The sequence below is a fragment of the Anopheles arabiensis genome, chromosome 3 (assembly GCF_016920715.1).
Source record: "Anopheles arabiensis isolate DONGOLA chromosome 3, AaraD3, whole genome shotgun sequence".
Lineage (NCBI taxonomy): Eukaryota > Metazoa > Arthropoda > Insecta > Diptera > Culicidae > Anopheles > Anopheles arabiensis.
Window position 1 is genome coordinate 3,338,483 of NC_053518.1, and position 26,284 is coordinate 3,364,766.

At 49.7% G+C, this 26,284-nt stretch overlaps 1 protein-coding gene across 8 annotated transcripts; it reads right to left on the minus strand.

Annotated features, from left to right (window-relative positions):
- On the minus strand, window positions 1-26,047 carry LOC120903364 (transmembrane protein KIAA1109 homolog). 8 transcript variants are annotated; one of them, XM_040312766.1, is made up of 21 exons: window positions 25,934-26,047; window positions 23,370-24,910; window positions 20,876-23,185; window positions 20,143-20,808; window positions 19,705-19,852; window positions 19,063-19,335; window positions 17,766-17,867; window positions 16,217-16,809; window positions 13,410-15,327; window positions 13,222-13,344; window positions 11,880-12,099; window positions 10,808-11,202; window positions 9,658-10,729; window positions 9,454-9,592; window positions 9,014-9,385; window positions 6,716-8,939; window positions 2,115-5,295; window positions 1,833-2,039; window positions 1,625-1,755; window positions 1,070-1,554; window positions 1-997 (listed from the first exon to the last, which is right to left on the minus strand). In XM_040312766.1, the coding sequence occupies exons 2-21, from the start codon at window positions 24,809-24,811 to the stop codon at window positions 778-780; spliced, it is 16,221 nt and encodes a 5,406-aa protein (XP_040168700.1). In that variant the 5' UTR covers window positions 24,812-24,910; window positions 25,934-26,047; the 3' UTR covers window positions 1-777. The 8 variants fall into 8 exon arrangements, with proteins under 8 accessions (XP_040168700.1, XP_040168696.1, XP_040168701.1 ...); XM_040312762.1 differs by having other exon boundaries at window positions 19,063-19,632; XM_040312767.1 differs by lacking the exon at window positions 11,880-12,099 and adding an exon at window positions 12,737-12,755 and having other exon boundaries at window positions 10,808-11,040; window positions 19,063-19,632.
- Between the last annotated feature and the right edge of the window lie 237 nt (window positions 26,048-26,284).

Sequence of the window (26,284 nt, forward strand, 5' to 3'; positions counted from 1 at the left end):
TTCTTATTTATCGGCTTGATATTATTATGTAGATCACATTTTTTATTTCTTGTTTAATTATTAATCGATTATTGATGATCGTTATGTCTCGTTATTGTAATGTCTTGGTTTTGTGGGGGGAGGAGGCTACATGCACCAGATACGCGAGTAGTGTAATTCGCTATCCTCATTAAACAGGATATTAGAGAAGCCATATCGATGGGTACGTCGCAGGAACTGTAATGTCCCTTCGAGAGGGGAAAATGGTATCGAAAGCACGGTTCAATAGAGCCATACCATACTTTGAATATCATGTCCATTAATAGCAGCAGTTGGGGTGGGTGTTTCAGCAAACCGTATGTTTTGAAGACAACATACCAATTTAGACTAGATCACGGTTACGGGCTGCACATGGTTGCGAGCAAAAAAAAAAAAACAAAGCATAACACAGAGGGATAGTTATAGTTGAGCAGACGTTGAGATAAACACGATAAACAAAGAGTAAAGATTCCGCGCAACACAGCGACGGACCTGTTTTGGTTCGTTGGATGAAAAAGAGTACGTCAAATATCAAATCCCTACGTGGAAAGTTTAAATGCGTTCTAATCCTGAACCGGTGCACATACGTGCCACGCGGCAACGGGTTTGTATAGCTAGGAAGCTATAAAAAAGCAACAATAGTTAGACATTAGATTGTACCACACATTCCACAAAACGCATCACCGGCACGGGCAATGTTTGTGTCTTTCCCAAGCCCTTGCGCTCCCTGCTCTAGCACCTTGCACTTACACTTACACTTCATTTATCTCTACTAGAGTCCTTGTCGTCCGATGTGCCATTATCCTTTACCATCAGAAGCAGCTGCAGCATCAGCAGCGCTTCCACCTTATCGAGCGGATCCATGAAGCCACGCTGAAGCCACTTGGGAATCGTGGTGCGCGCGTGGCTAAATCCAAGCTTGTTCAGAATGTAGTCGATGCCGTACGGTTCGATCGATTTGCCAGCCCATGAAAGGAGTCTGTAATGTTGAAAATAAGTCGAAATTAGCCACCCGCCTTCCAGTAGATGGTCCGTGTGTATGTCTACTCACCGTACAGTCGGTTCCAGATGCCATGTTTTGCAGTTAAAGTGTCGCCAATCGGTCCGCATGAACGATTCAAGGTCCGATTTTTCTACCACAATATTTACCTGCTTACCCCCTACCCCACCCATGGATGTGGCAGGGCTGGACACGGTACTTCCAGGTCCTTTCTTCGTGTCGTCTGTCGCGCGTGGCACGCTCTTAGTACCGGATAGCGTTGAAGCCGTTCCACCGGAAGTAATTCCGGAGCTGCCTGCATCATTCAACTCTAGCGCACTGCCACCATTAGCGATCGATTGGCTGGAGGTCGAGTCCTGCGTACCGAGCGACGACATGGAGGGAGCCGCGGCAGACATCAGATTGGAGGTGCTGGACTTGAGCGCGTGAGCAGACTTTAGCACCGACAGGCCGGCTGGTGTTCCGCTGCCAGGTGGTGGTGGCGTTACATTGACGGGATTAGGCGACGACGACCGGTTGGTGGTAATGGTGCCGAGCTATTACAATCCGAACAATAAGAACGGTCAGTAAGTGTGTTTCTTGAATGATGTGTTATCGATAACATACCACTTTTTCTTTCTCGCTGAGGTAAGAAGTAATGAGATCATGTAAGAAGAAAAATGCATCCGCATCAACGGTGACAAAGATGTGATCTTCGAACGCCGTTATGAAGCTGCACTCCACCATTGGTTTGTCCTCTGTGACAGAAGATAAGAAATAGGAGACCATTACATGGTAGGGAATCTCACACGAGGTTTGTTGAGGGCAAACTTACGCGCTGTGTCCGGTGTAGAGATGCCCTGCAGATGCTCCGTCTTGAAGTGTAACTGCAAACTGGGTAGAGCAAAGATCACCTCGCGATTGTGGTTCGGATCCTGCAGCTTCTGATGCGGCGCAGAGCCTGAACCAGATCCACGGGCCCGTTCGATCGAATTGGTGTTGTGTTCCTTGTCGCGTTCAATCACCGGAAAACGATCCACTGCTGCAAAGAAGTTTGCAAGACAAAGTGTCACACACAACTTTTTCTCGGCCTGCTATCTTCGGCCTCGTAACTTACCATCGATTTCACTGTTCGCGAACGCGTAGTGGAACCACTCGTGCAGCGTTTTGAACTGTGGCGGAAAGATCACGTTCCGCGACATCCGCACGACGGTCGCGTTCGAGTGATGCTGCGGTGGCTGTTGCGTGTTCATGCCCAGCCCGAACGTGAGCGTTTGGATGATGTGCACCTCCTCGGTCGATTCGACGTGTTGCGCTTCGGTCGCGAAATCAATGCACGGTTCCTTCAGACTGAACAGGGCCCACGATTTGGCCTTGAAGTTTATGCCATGGAAGCAGGCCAGCGAGATGTTCTGCCCGTGCAGCTCCATCGTGCCACCCAGCACGGTGCCGATGTTGGACAGCGGCACACCGAGCGTCGACAGCCACAGACCCTTCGTCTGCTTGAGCGGTCGCTGCCAGTGTCGGTGGTGCCGCGCGTCATGGATCGACGCTTCTGCGCCGAGCGATTTTTTCTCCTCGCGGCGCCGCACACTAGCCCTCAGCGAAGGATTGGCCAGCCGGGGTTCCAGGCTGGAGAACACGCGCTTGGACGATTTGAACTGCTGCGAGAAGAACTCCTCCAGCTTGTAGAACATCTTCAAGATGTCGGCGGTGGTCGATTTGGAAATCATCATTTGCAGCTGGTCCCAGGACAGGTCGCCATGGATGAGAATGATCGCCGGGTAGTTGGTGGGGAGCTTGTTGCCGAAATCGTGATCCTTGGAGAACTTCCACTCGTCTCGCAGCTGCGCATTCAGCGAGCTGACGCGCGTCATCAGCACGCTCGTGCCCATGTAGTCAAACTTCAGCTCCAGTGCCATCAGCTTGATGCCGACCTTGTGATCCGGCTCGGAGCCCGGATCCTCGCGGATGTGAATGTACGTGTCAATTCGGTTCAGATCGATCGTACCTCCGACGATACCGCCCTTCGCATCCAGTGACGATCCACCGAGGCCGACACCGATGTACATGTTTTTGTGACCCGTGCTGCCAATGCTTAGCCGCCCATCGCTGCGGAAAGCCTTCGTTAGCCAGACGATATTGCCCATCACGTTGCCCATGTTCATCTGCACGTTAAGCTTGGTGAAGTTGATCGCGAACAGCACCAACGTTTCCCAGGACGTTACCTGATTCACGTCCGACGGTGACGAGGTGGAGTCAAGGCTGGACGACTTTTGATCCTTTATTCTGGCCGTCGACGAGGCACTGCTCGCCCCACTACCACCACCCGCCGTCCCCATGCCGATATTTTCCAGGCTCAATCGTAAACGATCGCGATTCAGCGCCTCGCCTACTCGACTGCTCATTCTGCCTTCCACATCCATGGACGGGTCTCGATCGCTCGTCCTCGAGATACCACTGCCATCTGTGCTTCCCTCTGGTATGATTGGTATCTCCAGATCGCACATGCTAGGCTGCTGCATGCCCAGATCGCCCAGGAACATGCGTCGCACAATGCTGCGTCTATACCAAGCCTTCGGGAAGGCAAGAATCTCCGTCAAACGACGCATGTCGTACTTGAACGATGCCGACCCAATATCTACAATTGTGGAAAAGCGAATGGTCGCTTTCGACGTCTGGTCAGAGTGTTTGCGAGACGTCAGGTTCGTTTCGATGATGTTTATCTTTTTTGAGCGCGTTATGTGGAACTTCACAAACTCAACGTTAATGCTGAGCGAATCCTTCCGTTCACTGTCAGCAAGCGGCGAGAATTGGTGCGCCTCTTTCAAGTTGCTCTTCTTACCACCGTACGGGTGGAAAATGTACACGTTAAAGTCTGCCAGACACCCGGTCACACTTAGCCCGCCTGCTACCTTGCCGTCCGCGCCAGGAATTGTCGTCGGTTCACCCATCTGAGAAGAAGTGTTACCTCCGGCCGAATCGTCGTCCTGTCGATTGGAACTGAAGATGATGTCCAAGCTGGGTAGTTGCAGCATACACTCAACGCGCGATACCGGAAGACATGAAAACCGGAACGTCGACGGTTGCATGTGGAAGTAAACCACCACATCTACGGGGAAGCTAGCGTACACGGCGGCGTAATTGTGTTCCAGCATTTGCAGATTCACTGGATTTGAAGGTCCTCCGCCGGCCGCGGTCACACCACCTCCATTAACAGCGCTAGCACCGCCGACACTGCTACCTCCTCCCATTCCGGACGATCCTCCCGCTCCCTTGTTTGAAGGTATCGGCTCCAACGTTTGCTCCAGAAATTCTAGAATGTGTGGAGAAATGATGGTCTCCTCGGGGATGCTTTGCAGCGTCATCCAAGCAAACAGGGTGGCTCGCTTTGACGCTAGCTTGCGTGGGATACCGAACGGATCCGCGGTGCTTAGTCGCGGAGAAGCATCGTCTCCTCCCACCGTCTTCGATTGATACTGCAGCTTTACGTCCAGACCAGGAATGTGAAATATAGTCAAATCCACCAACGCCGTGTAGGGTGTAGTGTTGTACTTCAGACGCGATTTATCCTTATTGCGACGCGGCGGCACAGGACTACCCCAGTCCGTTGCTCCACCGGTGCTTCTCTCGCGCTTGTGATGTTTGCCGGCCATGGAGCTGTTGTTATTGCCCGCCATTGCAGCGTTAGTACTTGCGTTATTGCTATTGCCGCCTCCCATTGTCGATGAGAGCCGTTCGTCGTGGATATCTTTGGTATGCAGAACGCATTTGCCCGAATTGACCAGTACCTTAATGTCTAGCTCGAAATCTATGTTAGGTTCCTGCTGCTTCTGCGGATGGCTGGGACTCTTCTTGCGCAGCTCAACATGCTCTCCATCGATCTCGAGCATGTGGGGCACGTCCGACGTGACCGAACTTGAATCGTAACGCGGCCAATCAAGCCCAGAATCGGAATAGCCAGCCACATCCGAGTCGGCGCTCGGCAATGAAGACTGACGCATCGTTTCGCTGAACGTTACCCGCGAGGAGTTGGGTGGAATCTTTACCCTGAGCGAAGCGGTTCGCGATGGGCCTGAGTTGGGTGATTCTTGCAGGCTGCTCATGTCTTCGCTGCCGGTGAAAGCATCCATTACGCTGCTCGTTCCACAGCCACCACCTGTACCCGCATGCCCACCCGGTCCATCGATGCAGCCTGCATCGATCAGATCCTCTCTGGTTGGCGAAGGAGCCACGAAAGAGCGGGAACGGTTAGCAGCCTTCAACATGGGCTTTCGCATGGCAGGGCGCTTCCATTTCTGCAAGAAACAAAGATAAGTCAGTTGCATTTGAGTTCTCTATTACAGGTCTAGCGACTCTGCTCCTGGAAATGAAATGTACAACAAGAAAATAAGATTAAATGCAACAATTGAAAAAATGTTTTATTCTATTCCTCTTCTTCTTTTGTGGTACAAGAACCATCGTTTGGACATGGTTCTATAGAATATGCCCGATGTTCTGGACAGGTTTGCAAGGAGTATTTCGCATCGCTTTCATTGCTCAAGATACCCATCCGAATTGTCGAAGTATCGGTATCTTCGCGTGTACTTTTCGGATATTCACTTTCGGACGACATGATGTGCTCGCGAGCGACAGCAGTTGAACGACGATCCGCTCTGCCTGCCGACTCAGTAGGGGTGCCATGCTTATACGCCAACGAGTACGAGCCAATAATCGAAGATAGTGGCAGGCTCGTATCGATGTTGCCCTCTGGAGCATCTTCCTTCGCCAGAACGTACTGCACGAATGGACAGTTGGTTTTCTCTGTGGCGTTAATTTCCTTCAGACCTTCGCTAAGCCTTCGCACTACCGAATTTGTAAACCATTTGTCCTTTTCAACAACTGGCGGTTCTTCGTCAACCAATGAGCCGGATGCACTGCCTTTGGCCATCAATTTTTCCTTCACTTCTAACAACATAGCTTTTATTTCTTTTAATTCCTCTTGCGACCGACTTTTTTTTACGCCACCATCTTTGACGCTTGATTTGCGAACTCTTATGGTGGTCGATCTGCGCCCATCGTCATCGAACCTTCTTGAACCTCTCCCGTCGTAGCCGTAAGCTTCTCTCTCGCCCATTAGAGCAACCTTCGACATGACGGGCAGACTAAGCTGAGCCTGTTGGTGCATTGGAAGCATCGAGGATGATTGCAAATCTTGTGGCTGATGGATACGTTTCAGCTTTACGATCGCTTGTAAGGGCAGCTTAATTTCTTCAATTTCCGAGTCAATTTCGTAAATTGAACGCCGAAGATTCACCTGACACTGGTGCCCACTGTCGACATTTTGACAAAGCAATTTCAACACGATTTTTACAGCCGGCATTGCACTTGAATGTGTTTGCTCTTGACCGAATTTTCGTATGTTAATTTGATTGAAAACGTTTTAAATTTAGATTCTTTGCCGAAAGTACTAGGATTCCTGGACCAACCAACCAACAAGCTATTTAAAATATTTGTGCGAATTTTGCTAAAAATCTTTGCACTCTTTGATTAGCTTATGGTACAGGATGAAAACGCAAAGAGTCCTTTGATTGTTTGTAACACGTACAAATAAGAAATATCCACTAAAGCTGAACATAACCTCACTATACTTTCACTTCATAAAACAACACCACATCACCTTTAGATGCCACAATAATGATGTACAGTTAAATACAAAATTACATATTCCCTACTCACCTGAATCATATCTCGACGGAAGTATTTGTAGTACACGGCTTGCAGCTCCTGCAGTCGGCGTTCTTCATTCTCGATTGTTTTCACCGACGCGCCAAGGGTACGGAAATCATTAACAATCTTCGTTTGCTCATTGATTTCGTTCTCCATCAGCAGTGATCGCTTCTTTGGATCCAGCGTAGTGTCAAACAGGAAGGACGGTAGCGAATCGACCGATTTGCGTGACTTGGAATCCTTTCCACCGGGATGGCCGGAAGCATCAATATCGTCACTGTCCGGCGTATCGGACGAGATCGGTTCGTCATCCTCCGAGCCGGTAAGCATCGTTAGCGTGTGCCCAAGGGCCGACAGTTGCTTGCCAATGTTAACGTCGAGATGTATATCTACGCCTTCCATCTGCCACTTTACGTTCAGGAACCATTTCGCATTGTCTGGATGTTTTGCGGCAACTGTTCGCGAGCACACCTCATACGTTCCTTCGGACACGACGCAAAGATTCATAATGCTTGCATCGTTCATGTTGGGCTTCCACTCATCGAGCGACGAATCGAAATCTTCTGCAAACCGTAAGCACAAACCAGCAAAGCGTCCCTTCGAAACGAGCGAACCGGAACTGCACGCTGAAATGATGGTGTTCTCGAGCGTTATCACTACCGCTCCCTTCTGCTCGAAATCCTGTACCGAACGGTTGCCCCAGATTTGTGGAGGCTGGTTCAGCGGCAAGCAGATTCCCATGTCTTCAACCGTCAGCTGTAGGAATAGGGTGGACAGGTTCGCGGTGGTTGCCAAATGGTGGCTGATCTGCCCGAACGGCACCTTCTCCAGCACCTGCTGCGTTGCCATGAGGACCTCCTTGTTAAGGTTTGCTCGCTTTTCCGTCCAATACTCATACGCGTTTTTGTAGTTCAGCCATACCAGTATCGCCTTATCGACGGCTATCGGCTGTACATAAATCAACGGTCTCTTCAGTGTGATCAGCACCAGCTCTTTATCGTCGTTGAGCATCTCGTTCTGGAACGCATTCCTCAACCCGATGGTGGTGTTGAAAAACGCATGCTGCTGGAACTCTGGTTCCGCCTCGTCGAAGATGATGTTTTTGATAATCTGGCCCAGGGAAAGGTTGAGATCGATCTGCGCCCTACCGAACAGCTTTGTGTTGGAAGCATCTGCGATGTTTTTAACGCGATTCGAAAGATGCAACTCCAGCTGACCCGTTTCAAAGCGTACCGCAGACGAGCACGGTGTCGTTGCGGTGAGTTGAATGCGCTTCACACGTATGTTTAGCGAAAACAGAATGCGCTTGATCGTCGATCCATTGTCTTCCGAATCCTCCAGCCACAGCGGTACCGGCTTTTCGCCCCCGTACACCTTCTGCACCACCTCATTGACCTCCTTCATGAACACTTTCTGCACAAACACCAGATGGTTCAGCAGATCAGTCGTGAGACAGCGCTCGAATACGCCAATTTCAGCCGATGCAGCAAGATATCCACCTTGTCGCAGTACGATTTTTTCTCCTTCGATTTTTTCTTCATCGATTTTTTCTCCATCGATTGGGTGCTCCTCGGTGGTGCTTTCCGGCACGTACTCGGCACTAACGTGCACCGGCGGCAGTGCAATGCACGCTTCCGACGGAAGGTTTGTTTCCGTCGTTTGAATTTTGGTCGTAAAGCTGAGCGAATGGTTCGGCAGATCGATGGTAAACTTCGCCTTGCCACCCGTTACGCCCGTCGATGTGACGTGGTCCATTTTGTACTGCGCCTGTAGCGACGGCAACAGCGCCGCACTGATCGATAAGCTTTGCAGTATGATGTTAAACTGCATAACCAGTGGTTGCAGCAGTCCGCTCGGATTGCTGCCGGCAGCTGCCGTCGCACCGGTCATCGTTCGTATCGTGGCGGTACTGTGCTTGCGCTGGCTGGTCGTAGCCGAGGGCGTTGCCTTGTCGCGTGTATCGCGCTGATGGTTATGGTGATGCAGCGGCGATTCTGGTTCCTCGTTCTGACGCGTGAGACGGGCGGATGTACGTGTCACTCGTAGCTCCTGGAGCGTTGACGAGATCTGTTTCGAGCTTCTCGTCATCATACCGTGCAGAGCGACCGGATGCTGTGGAATGTCCACGTTTACAATACCAATCGAAAGCAACCCATTGTTTTTGTCCTTTCCACGACGTGTTATGCTGGAGTACAGGGTTTGACTTTTGCCAATCGACACTTTCACCACAGTCCTGAAAGTATGGGAAAAATGAGACAAATCGTGTTACAATCGATGAATATCGATAAAATAGATTCGAAAGCTTACTGCTGATTTGGTTGCGCTCCTTCCAGCAACACTATCATCGCTCTGCCGACTTGTCCCGTCAGCGAACACTCGAGCGATGCTGGACGTGATTTTTTGCGCCAAGTCGTACTGCTGTGCAGAGCCGTTATTTCCGCTTCCAGCTTTAAGCCGCTCAACGACGCCAGTAGTCTGGTGCGGTGTATCTTCGCTACACCGAACACAACCAGCCGGGTTCGCTCCTGCGTTATTACACCGACGTCCTTCACAGCTCCAGCCCCGCCAGCGCCATGTCCACCAATGAACTCCTCCTCGTCGCGCATGGTTTTACTTTCGTGCAGCAAGTTATACTTTCGCGCCTTAATCTGCTCAACCGCATCGGGAGAAATAGAAACACTGCAGAGGGAAAGAATAATAAATGACTTTCGACTGAAATTGTAACGCAAGAAAGGCGTTTTACTTACCGATGAGCAATCGTTTTCGTTTCCGGCATAGCGGAGTACAGATCCAGTAAATGGTAAACCGTTTTCCAGCACTTCGGCGTGTCCAGGATGCTGTGTATCGGTCCCGTGAAAGTTGATCGATCAAACGGTGCGGTGAAATCTGTAGAGATAAAGATTATCAGAAACACTAAAGCCCATTAAACACTGCGCATCACCTCTCATTACCTCCGAAGGTGCTCGATAGACCTCCAGTGAGCGAATTTTTGGCTTCAAGCGACTGCTTCGAGTGCGCCTCGGCAAAGGAATATCCGGCCGTCGTGGGACTCATCTTGATCGGTGTGTTGATCGTTTCATTCAGATTCGTGTAGCCAAGCTTTCCCTTCACCGTTTTGCTCGTGCTGCGCAGCTTCTGGGCAAAGCTATGCGGCCGATTGCGAGAGTTCGGAGACGGTGTCAGCGGAATCAACGGTCCAAGTGTTGGCATTTTGCTACGACTAATCGAATGGCGCAGCTCGTGGCGCATCGTGGAGATATCTTCGTTGAATTTGTCGTACCGCTCATCGGTGTAGTCGAAAATGCCGGACGTCTCGATATGTGCCATGAGCGGCTCGTTGAGCGATCCCATCAGCGTCGGATCGTTGATCTCCGACGCAAGGCTGGACTCGTCCTTGAGCGGTGCGCTTCGTTTGCCCCCATTTTCTGGATGCGACTCACGCAACTCATTCTGAGCGTCTTTCACGTTTTGGTACATGTTCGTGATTTGATGTAGCAAACGCAACAGCGGCATGTTGACTTGCTGCGAGATGTAGCGCACGTTCAGGCTGAAGTTGATCACTGTGCTGGTGTGCTTTTTCAGCTGACCACGAGAAACGTACAGCATGGCCGGCTTGGTGTCGTCCGGGAACCCGTCCGTCATCTTCAACACTTCCAGCTCAACGCCAACTTGCTCGCACAGGAAGGCCGGCTGCTCGCCCGGCATGATAATCGTGAACTTGCCGTTTCCACGCTTTTTGGGATCCTTCTGCTTCGGCGGCTTTTTGCTATCGCCTGCCTCACTCACAACAATGTCGATGCGAATCGTATCGAACGAGCACACGAGCGAAAGGTTCGTTCCCAAACTTTCCAACGAAGAAACGTCCTTGCTCGACACATTGTTGATCATCTGCTGAGGCATCACGCCAAGGCAGGTCAGCATCGGCTCGAAGATAAGATGTGCATCGAGAATCCGATTGTTATCCTGCATGTACTTCACCGAATGGATTGCCGGCCGGTTCTGCGATGCTGGTCGATTGTTTTGCTGCAGGATAGGAAGAGAAGCGGTCGTTTAGTTTCGGCAAATGTCCGACAAATCAACGGGCAACCACCTAACACTTACAGTCGATTTATCCTTCTCCCGCTGTTTCGTACTTTCGCTCTGCTGCTTTGCCATCCACGAGTACAGATCTTCCTTGTGGTTCGCTGGCGGCGTCCATGGCTTGTCCATCGAGTCGGACGAGCTGCACACGGACGGGGCAGAGCCTTCGCGCAGTGCGCCGTACTCCACCCCGACGGGGTCCTGCTTGTCGAAGATGATCGGGAACATCTGTATGCTAGCACGCGACGGTGGCGCTGCCGGTGGAATGAAACTTTTTACCGACGATTTCTTCCGCAGCTTGTTGTGCGAGTTGTTAGTGGTACTGGGAGAGGTATTAAGGGAATCGCCCAGCTTGGCAGCGGCCATGTGCACTGCCGCCGCGGACGGGATCGGCGGTTCATCGGGCATTTTGATTACTGCGCGCAAGCGCGGGTAGTAATATTATGGCGTAGTAGCGCGAGTACGGGTTGCGGATTGGTACGGTTGTACGGTGTTTTTTTGTTTAAATTATTGTTATATTTTTTAGGTTGCATTTTTTGTGGTGGAGAGCATTAAAGGAATCGAAATAAGAAATTGGAGGAGAAAAGGAGAAGCAAAATTTCAGCTACGGTTTTGTTTTTGTAAAATACCAAAGTGACTACACTGCTAGTTTCATTCATGTGTGTTGTTGTGTGTTTAGTTAGTGTTTATCTGTTCTTTTCGCGTATTAGTGGTTAGTTAACAAATGAGCACGAGTACAAAGGTGTTTTCATTAATACAAACACTCACACACACGCACAAATACAAGAGGCTAGAGCTAAAAATCAACTAATAAAGCACACATGCACTGGAAAGCAACACAAACACTCGTTAAGTGGGGGAAAGGAAAGGGAAGGAAATTAAGTACACCACAATAAAACCAGTTCTCTGTGCAGGATGAAATTAGATAAGATGCCAAAGAGAGTACCCACGGGGAAGGAAAAGCGTAATCGGGGATACAAGGATGCCAGGCGTGTGGGTAGATGCGTTAACCCACAAGAGGGAAAGAGAGAGAGAGAGGGATAGAGGATTGGGCGAATACGTCTGGACACTGTTAGGAAGAGATTGGATTTACCATGATGCGTTGAATGCTGCTGCTGCTGACCGCCGCCGGTATGTTGGGTGGGCGCCGTGGACGTCGCCGAGGCGGCTGACTGCTGACGCTGCTGGTGCTGCGGTTGAATGCACTGGCCGAGCAGCATCGTGTGTTCGTTTTCCTCGCCGAGCAGCGGATGGTTTTCGCGCACCCCAACGGGGTAGTTATCCGTATCGATATCATCCGTATCCTCGGCGTCCTACGATGAAAAACGTGGTGTTCAAAAACAAACGTCCAACCGTTCCGATTGGGTATGAAAACGTGTTTGATTCACTTAAGAAGATTCAAAGGGAACTTTCGTTAAGGGATTCATTGTCTCGGGATCGATAGGCGTTCATTAGCAACATTAACCAACTGCCCTTCTTTGATGATATGACATGGATTAGTGATACGAATAACACGTTTTACAATTAAGTATATACGAAACCACACCACAGATCCGAAACATACACACTGGTTTTGTGAAAACACTTCCTTTTCAACAAAACTAATCCGCCGATGTATAAAGCTTCCACAGCGTTTCTATTGTTGCATAGCGAAATCACCTGTACATCTTTCTGTACCCAAAAAGCGCACACATAAAACGATATCCGCATAAGCACAGTTAAACCCTATGAAACAATCACCGGACAGGGTCAACGGGGTAAGTAAAATGCGATTCCCTATACGTTGTTTGAAAACAAATCTATACAGAGAAACCTTCTATTACCACACAACACAAATCTGTATCTGTTTTTGTTTTGGTATATAGTAGTGTGAGTTATTATGTCTGTGTTGGTTTCTGTTTGCGTTGCACAAATCATGTATGCCACTGCTCGTAATTCTCTATCACTTACCCCAAATAGGTTTGTAACGCTGCAAAAGGAAAGCATTTAGTGTATGAAGTAGTGCTAGTGGTTGTAGACGGTTTACAAAATTGTTGATTAAGCGAACCAATTTAATGTTGGTTACACTGCTTAGAAAACTATCTGCCAAGTGCAGGATGAACCAGGATGCATGATTGCGTGAATGCTCCCAATGAATATGACAGTGGAATGCTGTTGGTGTGCTTGTTGCTTGAACAGAGAGGGGTGGTCGGGAGGTGGTCGGGGAAAACAGGTGGTAGTGTCAAGGGACAAAAAAGTGATATCGAACCCCAGTTTGAACTCTGTTTGATGTCTAAGAAACGTATGATTGACAATAGTGTCCACGTATCGACAATATGACGAATCTTTGCAAATGAATCCTTTCGTACTGTACAAGAAGAACGTCGGCGATCACACCAATAATCGCACGATCTAAGATGCGACCAACATAGAATGAAGTGCACACTTTAACATACCTCGTCTTGCGGAAGAGCAAACGTTACGTTGACCGGCTTGGCTAGTTTCCCCTTGTACTGATGCTCAAACAGCATCGGATTGTACAGGACGTTTTTCCATTGCCGACTCAAAACGATGACAGCCTGGAAAGCGATATTAACCTTTTAGTTACAAACGTTCTTTCGTATTAACGGTAGTGCATTCTAACCTGTCGCATCGTGCTTAACAGTGGAAGATACTGCTGCTTGAGTATGCACTCAATCTTGGCCGCCGTTTCGTCGAGCACGAATTTCTGCAGAACCGTACACAGCTGGCAGCTTGGATCTTCCTGGAGCGTTTTAGCGAGGGGCGTAAATTTGCCACCGTAGCGGCTCTTCACTGGCCGATGAAGCGATGGCCGTTCCCATGCATCGGCCATAAGCGCCACCGTTACTGCGGTCCGCCGGATGTACATCGCTTTCATGAGGGCAACCACCTTAATGGCGAATCGATTGCACGGATTCATCCACGCCGTGATAGCCGGGGAAGCCGTACTTAGCAAATTCCAATCCAGCCGTGTGTAGTCAATCTTCCGGGTGATGGGCGCCCGTGGCGGTGCGGCGAAGTTGAACCATACCGTTTTGAAGTCGATCACACACGAAGACGTTTTGCCGTTATCGTTACTGCATGGGGCAACGGTACCGGCAGAAGTGTTACAGCCACTATTCGCACCTCCTTTTGTAGCCGATGCATCTGCTTTTGACCCAGAGTCGTTCGTGCTAGCGGTTGCGTATGGCTGGCCCGCATTAGAAGCTCCAACGCTGGGTGTACCCTGTGCTCCTTGCATGGAAGTGCCTGTCGTCGTGGGAATCTGGGCCGAATGAGCTGATGCAGGTTGCGCAACATCATTAACGAAAGATCCGCGCATTGTTGCAGCATCTAGCTCGTCGGGCACAATGTTCGTTTTGAACGATTTTCCACCATCGCCGATGATTGTGGTAGTGGTAGTAGTGGTGGTGGTCGTGGTGGTTGTAACCTTATCCTTCGATTTGATGTCAAACAACGACGAACGTTCCTTGCCACTGCCTCCGGCTGATTTTGGTGTGCCGGGCTTTTTCATTCCAAACTTTGCCAGCGCCTCCGCTGCCATGTTACCGCCAGCTTCGTTCAGCAAAGTGACCAAGTTGAGTGGATTGTTCAGCGTGACGCTGCTTTGGTTTGCTTCCGAGTGTACGGTCGCGGTGGGCATGGACTCAGGCTCGGGTTTAAGCGATTCTTCCGCATTTTCGGACTTTTCAAACTGCGATCGTTTCACGATTTTAACGCTAACGCCTTCTAATCCGCCCTCAAACATGATGTAACCCAGCCCTCCGGACGTAGTTGCTTCCATGGTGGCTGCTGACGATTCGTCCGGCATTCGTGTGCAGTCAAACATCGCGCGGCTACGATGGGCCGGTATCGCCGTAATAACGATCTGCGATTCGGGCAGATTGGCCGATTCATTCTTCAGCCGGCGCAGTTGCGCATGGGCCTTCCCAATGTCGAGTGTAATGATCAGCTCCTCTAGCTGCTTTTCCGAGGTTTCTAACAGGATAGGTTCACCGGGCACATTATCCGGACGGGTCTGGGACGAAAGATGGGCCAACAGTGCCCGAGTGCCTCGAATAAGACCACTTTTCTTCAGTCCACCTGAACGGACAGTCGGCTGCGTGTAGACTGTGTGCATAGATGCTTTCGTTGTTTTGCCCAGATGGAACCGGGTCGATACTCCCTCGAAACATACGGCCAACAGGGACGCGCAGCTCAGCTCCTGTACGTTGTCTAGTGCAGCGAACGAGATCACTTCCTCAACCACCGAGCTCTGAATGAGGGTAACATTGATCTTCGGCAATACGATCAACCCTTGCACCTGAGTCGATATGCTTTCCTCGTACACGTCCGTCAGGACGGGTCCGCCGGGGCCTTGGAGATTGCGCTCGGCAGTTGATCGTTTCGAGTTCGAGTGCACCTGCGACCAGTAGCTTAGCGATTGATCGCGCTTCAATATGTTGACGGCTTCGACCTTCCGCACGCATGACGCATGAATGTCGTTCACCACCGTCAGCGGGTGTAATGTCGACAGAGTGGGAGTCAGTGATTCGATCATTCTAGAAGAGAGATCAGTGGTAAAGGAAATCGTCAGTAAGATCAGAGTGATTTAAGAGAGTATCAGGGCAACAGAAAGCTGTTTTCAAATCAAAGTATCCAATGCTCAGTTTGAATCCACACAGACGCTATTCTCGTAATCGTAACGATGAAATTTTGCAAATATTTGGTTATTTTATTTGCAATCTTTATCAACCAAGGCAGCTATTCAAAGAAAGCGAATTTCCCGAAGGAAACATCAGAAAAGGAAGTCATAGAATTTGTGGAAAAGCTGAAAACCATCGCCGATGAACAAAGTTCTCAATCCTTGTGGGAACGGCTACACAACTTCAATGCTGATCTTTTGCCGGGCAAAATTGCAACAGAACAAAACAATCAAAATAGCCATTCCTTTCCCCGATCGCCACTTGTCGATCGCAGATATGGAAGAGAAGGTGAGCTCGTAGGACAAACAACCCACCCTCCAATGCAAGAAAATACCGATCCCTTCAGTTATCCTGATCATCCAGAGCGCACTTTCGACGATGAACGTCCAGGGCCAGCATTATCGTCCGAAGAAACAGACACCAAATCGCATGTCTTGAAGCGGATACGTTTTCTAAGGGCAAAGTATCGTCAGAACAAGACGTTTCCTCAATATGCGCAAATGTTAGGACGTATGTCACTCTCCAGTATTCGGCAAAATAATTCACAAGAAGTGAATCAATACTACAACAACCTTCCACACGATCCTTCTCAAACATCCGATAGTACTGATGCCGCTTCGCTCGATGAAAGTTTTCCTCGTTTGGAACCGTTTCACACATCCACCTTCTCCTTCCGTCCATTGGTGCGCCGTAAACGCCCAACAGATACAATTTAGGAAATAAAGATTACCATTGACCGGCTTACCTTTGCAATCCTTCCAGTAGAAGCGGTGTCAGCATAACATCCACCTGTCCCTTGAAACGAACCACGATTGAGTTGCGTGTCGCTATCTCCCCTTGCGAGCTGAGGAACTCGTTTTCGCCTTCCTTGCTCTCCTGCTTGTCGAAGCTGCTGCGCACCAGTACGCTCGGGTCCCATGGATGAGGTTTGGGCAGGGTTGAGAATCCGGCCGCACCCGAGAGACCGCCACTGGTGCCACTTCCCGCCGACGGAACATCGTACCGCGAAACGATCTTCACCTCGCGGCAGTTGGTGTACGTGTCAAAGTGCGGTATAAGCTTGCCACCGATGTACACCAGACCGCCGTCCTCGTTTTGCTGGAACAGTGGCATGGAGAATGAGTCAGCACCCATCGGCATGGAGCAGTGGGACCAGTTGGAGCAGCGCAACTGTGTCAGATGCGTCACGTAGCTAGCCATCAGTAAGGGTGAGTCGACGATCGGTCGATTGATTTGCATGTGCAAGTTCACCAGCGTGATGTCCTCCTGTGACGAGAGCGCCGATATGAACGAACTTGAAGAGAGCGAATGTGATTCCGACGAGTCTTGTGGATCAACCTGTTGAAGTTGGATCGAAATATGGAAACGAAATTAGCCTAATACGGCATCAATGAGCCAACGTATACTTCTGTAAAAATGAATAAAATAGATTCGTAAGATTGTTGCTACGAAAAGTGCGACGAAAGTTACCTTCACATTCACTATAGCAAATAGGCAATCATAATTAGTGCTATTACTATGATGCCAAACAGCACACAAAGGGCACACGGAACAAGTGGTTTAGTTGCAAAAGGTCAGTCAGTGTATAATAAAATAATGCAATTTAAAACTATTGTATAAATAACATGAAATATAAATGTAACAAATGAATAAAATGAATCAATTAAAACCAACAATGCATACATATTAAGCGACAGGGTTTTGGCACTACGGCATATTTACCATCGAATCAACACGGCAGGTTTGGCCACAGCAAGACCGACGCAAAATTCATTCCAAAATCATACAAACATAAACAAAACTAGCCAAAAGCTATACCATTGAACTGGCACAAGTAGCACTAAAGCACAGAGGAAAAATACATAAATTGGAACGGAAAATGGGGTTCGAAATTAGCAACAACTCAAAATCAAATCAACAGCCCTTACTTAAAGCGGAAAGAGAAAAACAAACTGAGCAAAATGGGCGATAGGATAGGCAGGAAAGATAACAAAGATAGTGACTGATGGAGTCAAAAGCAAAACAACGATGCTTAATAAAAAAATATCGATTAGAATACAAATTCAATAAGTGAATGCTTGGCAGTGAACATCTCTGCTCCGAAAAAGGAATGATTCAAGAAAATATAATTCTTCTTTTAAGTTAATGTTTGACACTTCCTTTTTCATCGCATACCATCTACGTGCCTCGCATCCGTGCTTTCCTCTCACGAAGAGTTAACAAAAAAACAACAACAAAACAATCAAATACAAAAACTGTGTCACGCTAGAAATCCTGATTGAAATTTTACTCACATCATAAACCGGCTTAAAATGACGGAACTCGGGCCGGGGCGAAATGTTGCTAAACTTACGCATCGGTGTCGCTAGACCGTGGAGCCGCCGTTCCTCTTCGTTCTGTTTTCGGAGGAGCGCAGGATTGATTGTGGCCACAGGCAGACACGCACACACACACACATACACATCATGGCACACCAACCAACCCACATCGTACATACACACATACCACATACAAACGCACATCATGGATCATGGTTGCATCGTTGTGGACGGAAGGGGCCAAAACATACGCCAATACACGCGCGCCAATGTGAGGAGTGGAGGGGGGTTCGGTGCAGTGAGGAACCACAGCCAAGAGTGTCCGGTTTGCCGTTTTGCCCGATTACATGTAGGTATGAAGGAAGGATGCGAATGGGTGGTATTTGTGTTTATGCGTACGTGTGCGTATGTGTGCGCCGATCATGAGAGGTGGCCAAGTGAGGTTTTTGGTTTTCGTATGGGTGGTGACAAAATCGTACGGGGTGATTAATTTAATTGCAGAATACGCAGCGATAAAAGAGCAACAGCATTTCATCATGTTTCATCGTTCCGTCCACGGCGCACAGTAGAAGATCGTTTGGTTAAACACATCCACAACAATTGTTATGCAGGTGCGGAACATTGAATGTTGCGCACGTGGATAACGATTTTTGGTTCATACAGAGTCATTCAATTAATAGTGGCGGTAGAAGGAGCACATGAGAAGAGAAAGATAAGAACATGACAATTGGCTGCTTCTAGGTTGCCAGCTTACACTGTGAGAGAAGCAACACGATCGCGATCGCATTGAAAGGATCAATGATCCACTGTACACAGTCAGGGCGATCCGTGTGCTTTTATCACAGTGAAATTTCATTCTATTATTCTACAGTTTCTACGGGATGAAGGCTAGGGGTAACAAAACGATACTCAATGTTCTATTCTACATACTGCTTGCGCTTTACTACATAAGCGTAATGCTTTTCGATAAAGGCTAGATGAATGTTCTTCGAAGAAAATGTATAGAAGCCATAACAAAACATAACAAACTTCAATTAGAACTCAAACTGTTAACACGAACGCATGTGGAACTGCGCCGTGGTCTGTTAAATTTGCGTTGCAACGCTTGAGTGGCATAGTTTGGTACTCTTTCTTAAACAATATCCTAACCTGCAGACACTCAACTCGATCGGCAGAGGTTGGATGGTGCGCGCGAAAGACCCAACCAACAAAATAACTCAACGAAATAAAGAAGGGGATCTACCAGCTAGGTACAAGCTACCGCAACACTTACCAGCTCCGCCGTCGACTGGGGTCTCATCGGAAGACTTCTGTGTTCGGGCGTGTGGATTTCGTAGTCGCTTCGATGCGTCGACAGCCGCCCCTCGAGCTCATTCGGCCCCACGATGCTCAGATCCGATGCGAAGCGCTTCTTCTGTATCGCCACCGGATGAGGATGGTGATCGACACCGCCCGCCTTGAGGCTGGAGCTGCGGGACGCGTGCAGATCCTCGTCCGCCGAAAAGAATGCTTCGGAAGGATTCTCCGACGTTAGTGACACCGTCCGCTGCACGTCGCGCATTATGACATCATCCGAAGGCATCGGGCGTATGCCGGCACCCATGGGAAGACCCATACCGCCCAGCGATTGTTCCGAGTCGGAGGCCAATGGATGACCGGGAGAAGGAGCAGAGTGAGACATTTCCAACATCATCTGATGGTGGTGATGTTGCTGCTGCTGCTGCTGATTATGATACTGTGCATGATGTTGTCCCTGGTAGTGCTGATGATGCTGATGATGGTGATGCAAATGGGCGGACGTCTGCTGTGAATGCGAATGATGATCGTCTACCTCCATTTCGCCCTGCAAATAGTCGCCAGTCACTGTCAGTCGCGAGTCGGATGCGTACGTGTTAGTAACTACAGATTTCAGCACCTTGAATCCTTTCGGGGTGAGCAAACGGGACTCAGTTCCATCCATGCGGCTAGGCGTTGGGGTGGATACCTTCGAACTGTTGGCGGAGGTTTTGGGGCTAGAGTCCAGCAGCCGGCAGTACGGCACATCGTGTGGTATGGTGCTTTGTCTACGGTTAAAGACAGGAAACAATTAATGCATCGTTGACGCTGCTAATGCGAAGAATAAGACGTGCTTCGCAAAGCGAATGTAGGTAGTTTTATACAAAGTCTTTCAATAGCTTGCGGTAAGACTTCACCTGGAACGTACCACTATCGGTTCATCCGTTCTATAGGTTCCTTTTCTTACAAAGAAACAAAGAAAATTCCACAATGCGCAAAGCTTAACACATTCTAGACAAAATTCAAGGAACCGGACACCAAAAACAAACGCCACACGTGGCCCACTTCATATTCTTACCTTCCACTGGTGTAGGAAAATCGTCGTCCACGGGCACGGTCCGAACCGTGTGGTGAGCCGGTGTCTTTTTCCTTCACTCGTTCCAGCGATGATTTGCCGGAACGCTCGCCAGGGCCTGTTCCCGGGAGTGATGAGCCTCCCGTGGGCCCGGACGCACCTCCACTGCCACCACGAATAAGTGTGTTGTTGGGAGAGATTTCCGCCGAAGCGTTTTTCTGCGACAGCATCGTGTCATGCTTTTGCGGCAGATGCGGTGACTTGCTGTCCAATCCTACACCGGTACCACAACAGGCCGAAGGTACCCCTCCGCCATGTGCCGGAGGATGCCGATGGCCTGAGCGGTGAAGGTTCGGCTTTCCAATGTACTCGTAGCATTCCTGCAACGAGACCGGCTGCAAGCTATACGGTGGCGTGTGGAACACGAGTTGACCCTCGTGCAGCAAACTTTGTCCGAACCCGTACTCCCGCGTGTTCGGGTGGATGTGGTAGCGGGCGATGTTGATAAACTCCTGGATGTCTTGGGCACTTGGTTTGAAGAATCGCGGTCCGTTGCGATTCGTACCGAAAAAGGCACAACCACCGACGCAGCCGCATCGCACCGGATCCGTACTACTCGACCAGAGGAACCACAGCTTCTTGTTCTTTTCATCGTGCACTTTCAAGTAGCTGAAATGGGAAGCGATATTGGTAAGAGACCTATTCCCGTACGAAATGCAACCTAGTTTCAACTCACCTGTGTTGTACCAGATGCAAGCAATGCTCTGGAATGGGGAGAGCTGAGGCTGCTTCTATGATAATTGGTCCCAGCGATACACAGCCCACCTCCAGCCACGGTTCGTTCGAATCAATATCACGTCCACTATTTCTTGCTGAGTGTATCGATGCATATGGGTCTTCCTTATCTCGGCGATAGTGTATGGATGTATCGTCCGTCCGATCACGGCCCTTTCTGCTCGACATTGAACCATACGGATCGTCCCGGTGTTCTTTCGAATCCTTTCGATGCTGCGGATACGGAGGATCCACTGCATTATCTCGCCTTCCCGACTTCAGCACACCGCCCGAAGACCCGGACCCGGTGGACGTGATCATCGGTCCGCCATCGTCCATCGCAGTTCGTCGATAGATCGGGCCGGTTTCATCCGACGACTTACGGTAGCCATCGTCCGGCACGTGCTTCGTGGAGTTCTGATGATGTAGCTTGGCTGAACGGCTGCTTCCGGTAGTGTTGGTGTTACTGTGCGAGTTGCCACTACTGTACTGACTGAAGTGTCCACCGGTAGAGACAAACTGACGCAGCAGTATGGTAGGCACCAGGCCCGTTATGCCGGATTTGACCTGCTGCCCATGCAAGTTGCACGTGGCCAATCGGATCGGTGATATCCACGTGTGCATGGCGGTCCCGTTTTCGATCAGATACAGATCGACCGCATCGACGGCTACTCGAGTCATCCGATACTTGATGTCCTCCGTGGAGGGACATCGGTACTTGGCATCCTCTTTCGTATGGGGGCACGTACTAGACGGAACACCGTGATGGCAGTAGCGTACAGTTTTCGGAGATTTCAACTCATTCTCCGAATCCATCGTGAGAAAGGCAAGCGTTTCCAGACCCGTCACAACGTTGGCCAGCTGCGAAAGCGTCATCTTGCCGGAAAGTTTTCCAAGCTGTACCTCTAGCAACCAAGCGTACTCGAGCGTTTCCTCTTCCAGCTGCCTTCCTTCGTTGCTGAACATCGCATGGCCTCGAACTTGCACGGCGGACAGCAGCAGATGGCCCTGGCGCAAATGTTTGTCCTTTGCCGGACGAATCGCATTATCGGACGATATCAAAAACGACGGGCTTACTAGCACCTGGAGCTCCGTTTCGTAAAACCGCTTCTTCATTTCGAACCCGAGCCGTTCGATCAGTACAATCGGACAGGGTGGGTCGTTTTCGTTGCAATTCTTCATAACGTGGGCTTGCAGGTCGTGGATCGTAACGCTCACAATAACCTCCAGCGGACGGTAGAGCCTCGGATCGAAGCGCTTCGGTTTCTCGTCCGGGTTGAGACTCGTTTCCGACAGTGACTTCGATGGATCATCCTTTGAAAACCCGGACGATTTGCCATGCCCACTGGCCAGCGGGCTGCTTCGGGACGCATTTTTGCTGTTCGAATTTTCCATATCCGTAAACGATTGATCTTCCCCGAAAATGTTCTCCTTCAAGTGGATGAAGTTGCGCAGAATTGCACCATAAGCGAGCATTACCGATGAACCAATTTCCAGCTCCACCGACACTTGGTCCGGGGGTAGGCTGGTTGGATCGAATCGTGGCGCACCACCGTCACCGACCGTAGTCCAGGCAATAGCGGGCGATTTACGCATCTTTGGTATGCGCATTGGGCTTAGCAATATTTCCTCCTTTTCCGGCGTCGTTATGTCGGCCTGCGGATCGGGTCCCAGCGGTGGCATCGGATGGTAGATGTACTTGATCGAAAGTGCCACTATCGGCACGGTCCAGCAGTCAATCCATCCGACCGCTCGTTGACAAACCCGCCGCCACTTTTTGTTGATCAGCTCGGAACGCTTCTTGACGCTACCGTCACGCGTCAGAATGCGTGCATTTTCATCCAGCGCCAACAGAATAGGGCGACTGCTCGATATTTCCGGAATGTACATGCTCAGGTCTAGCCCTTCGCCGTGGATCCAAAACACAATCGGCAGTTTCACTGGCAGAAAATCGTCGAACGGTAAGGAAAAGCTCAGATCGAACAGATCGCCACAGAATGCTAGGTGGTGATTTTCCTGATTGGTGCTGGAGCAATCGATCCAGTTGAACTCATTGCTTAACGTTAGAATCTCAAACTCCTTCAGGATCACTCCGAACTTCCAAGTGTACGGAACGAAGCTGAGAATGTCCGGTCGTGCCTTCGATGCCCAATCTTCGATTAAATCCTGGAAGAACTCCTTGTGGGAGAACACGATGTATGCTGTCGCCTTGCTGCCCGTTAAATTAATCGTCCACTCTTGATGATCGTTCCATTTCAAAGGATAATGCACTCTGGAAAGAAGCGCAATATTGTAAATTTAGTAAAGGAAAGTTATCTTGCAAACCCCGCTACAAGAGATTGAACGGACTTAATTGCTTTGGATCGATACCCTCATCAACATGTCAACAAGCCCTTGCAAAAAGTACACTACTATCTTCGGTTGAATCTAATCGCGTCGAGCGCGATAATACTTACTTCACATTAAATTGCAGCGTTTCACACTCGGCCAGACTGCGATACTGCAAGCTAGTGGTTGCTTCTACGTGGAGCAGCTGTCCAGTCACCTTGGTCGCCATTCCGTCCTGCAGTATAATCCACGGCAGCGTCACCTCCAGATACGAGCCCGCACCAATATTCACATGCACTGCGTTCGTTTCTTTGTTCTTCGAAAACAACACATCGATCGTTGCTTCGTTCAGCGTGCACAGGCTAATGTCGAACGATCGCACTTCACGCCGATCGCCCGGTTTCGGCGGTTTCGTCACCGGCATCGGCTGATAGTCGGGCGGGAAGAAGAACTTGAACAGGTGGTCACGCTGCCGATCGGCCCACGGACCGTAGCTGAAGTCCGTACCCTTGCCGCATTTGATGTCGATGCCCCAGACGGGCGGTGCCGCTTCCACAACGTCTCCGTTGGCGAGCGTCAGTGTCACCGGCTCTTCGGGCACTACGCCCGCCTCGTCCATGTAGAAGTACAGCTCCGTCAAATTGGACATCATGACCACGAACCCCTCGCCCATGTATCGCGGTGGCTCATCCACCATCCCGGTAAACTTGGGGCTCGGTGCAAGCAGCACCTTCGCGTTCTCGACCTTTGCCTTCACGAAGTGCATAAAGTGGTCCAGCTTGGAGACTGCCGGTTTCGTGCTGTAAACACAGTGTGCCTCTTCCACACACAGCGACAGGGTCGTCGGTGTGAGCCGATTGCCGAACGCGAAACGCCCAGAGCAGATGTCGATCTTGATGACCGGAATAAGATCACGCCACGTGGTCGCGGTCATCGCCTCGGGCCGAGGCTTTTTAATCTTTGCCGATGCTTCGCTGATGTGCCGTTGATTTTCATCGTTCATGACCTGTTCCTTGAACTTGGCTATCTCCTCCGCATTCATGTCTTCCGTCGGCACCAGCACCGACGGCTTCAGGCCGAACGTTTTCTCCAACCGGGCGTACAGATCGGAACGGTTGTAGATGTGCACCTCGAACCCGTTCAGCATCACTGACAGGCGCGTATCGGAGTGGGACAAATCTTCCGACACATCCTTGGGAACGTACGAACGCCACCAGCGGAATATAAAGTATCCGTCCTGCACGCGCACCGTATAGTCGAAACACACGTACACCACGTCACGGAACATGATTTTGCCGGCCAACGGATTCACGTTCAGCGAACCGATCTTGAAGTATGCACCACGCACGTAAAGCCGATTGGCCAGCTTGGTGATGATGCAGCCGAACAGCCGCGAGTTGTAGAACGTAATGTAGACCATCCACACGATCGAGGAGAGCAGCGACACCAACAGCCAGACCATGTTCTTGTCCAGCTTCATGTCCTCGAGCGGCTGGGTCATGTTGAACTGACCCATGCTCATCAGATCGTCGCCGTTGAAGGCCGGCTCTTCCGTCACTTCGTAACTCATTTTGCTTTAGTGTTGGTTGGTTGGTTCCTTTTTCGTTGCGTTAAGCACCCGAACCCGGGGCACAAATTAGTTGATTAAAATCTCGGCACAAAAAATATCCTGTAAGTAACCACAAAAAGAATAAAGTATTTAGAAAGAGCAGATAAACATGTTAAACGATACCAGCAGAAGCAATAAACTTTATTATGATGTTTGTCCCAACAGACGATAAAGCTGTTCAGTTGACCAACAAAAACGCCGAACTCTAGCTTAACGCTCATTGCGGTGGTATAGGTCAAAGCTGTCAACATATTCCTCCCCACTATCGCGAGTGAAGAAACACAACAACTATTTCATTACCGACTCTTTAATTCATCGCGCTCGTTCGCGCAATAAAAAAGCAACACTCGAAACAGCAAAAGCGCAACACACAAATCGATCAACACAACACGTCTAGACTACGTACAACGTCAGACGCATAGCGTGGAAAAAAATGTAAACAAACCACGCTTGCTACGAAACGATTCTCGATCAGCTGATGGTGAAATTCCTGCAGGCAAGCGCACGCAGGCATTTCCCGGCAACCGAAAGGAGGAGAAAGTTACCCCCTCCCACCGTTTGTTATGTCTTGGAGGTGGTGGTGTAAGACGGATCTGTATGTCGAGAATGGCCGTAGCACAACAAACGGGAAGAAAAATTCGCGCTGACGCAGTACGCACCACTCCCGGTGTTTACAGAAATCGTTCCCGAACGCCGTCACTGCTACGACGCCAACCGGGCGAAGAAGAAACCCGTCAAGTGAAAAATCGATACCCACACCGAGAATGCGATTCGATCGATGAAATTCACTCAGTGTGTGTGTGTTACCACAAATCATCACCGATGAATCAGCCCGTTTCTTCCAATCACCAACACGCTGATTACGCTTATCAGCAGCGAGGTATGCGCGAGATATTACGCATTTGCTGCAGCTGTGGTAGAAAAGTGACCAATAATCGACACACTTTGCCCTCAAGGTGGTGGCAGCACCAGAGACACTGAACTTCCGCACTGGGAGGGGTCGGTGTAGTAACTTTTCCACTGATTTTTCGCCCACTTCCCGACACATTCCACCGTGCACTCCAGCTTTCTGCGATTGCCTACCTTTGGTGCTGCCTTTTGCGTACAGCTGAGCAACATAATGAACTTAAATTTAATCACAATTTCTATCGAAAACTAATAGCATCACAGTCCGAACTAGCACACCCTGCCACCATCTTGGATTTTGATAAAACCTGACATAAACAAAGGCTGCTGACAGCTGCTATAGTTTTCGCGTAACGCTATTTCAGCGTTATGTTTAGGTGCGACTCCACGATTACCAACGGAACCTTATAAAGGTTTGTGCGCGCGACACATGCGACAATTGTGGTCTGTATCGATGCTAGTAGAATTGGAAGGAAAGTCATCATTTATTCTGCATCGAAACACTTCTGAACTACATATATGATCTTT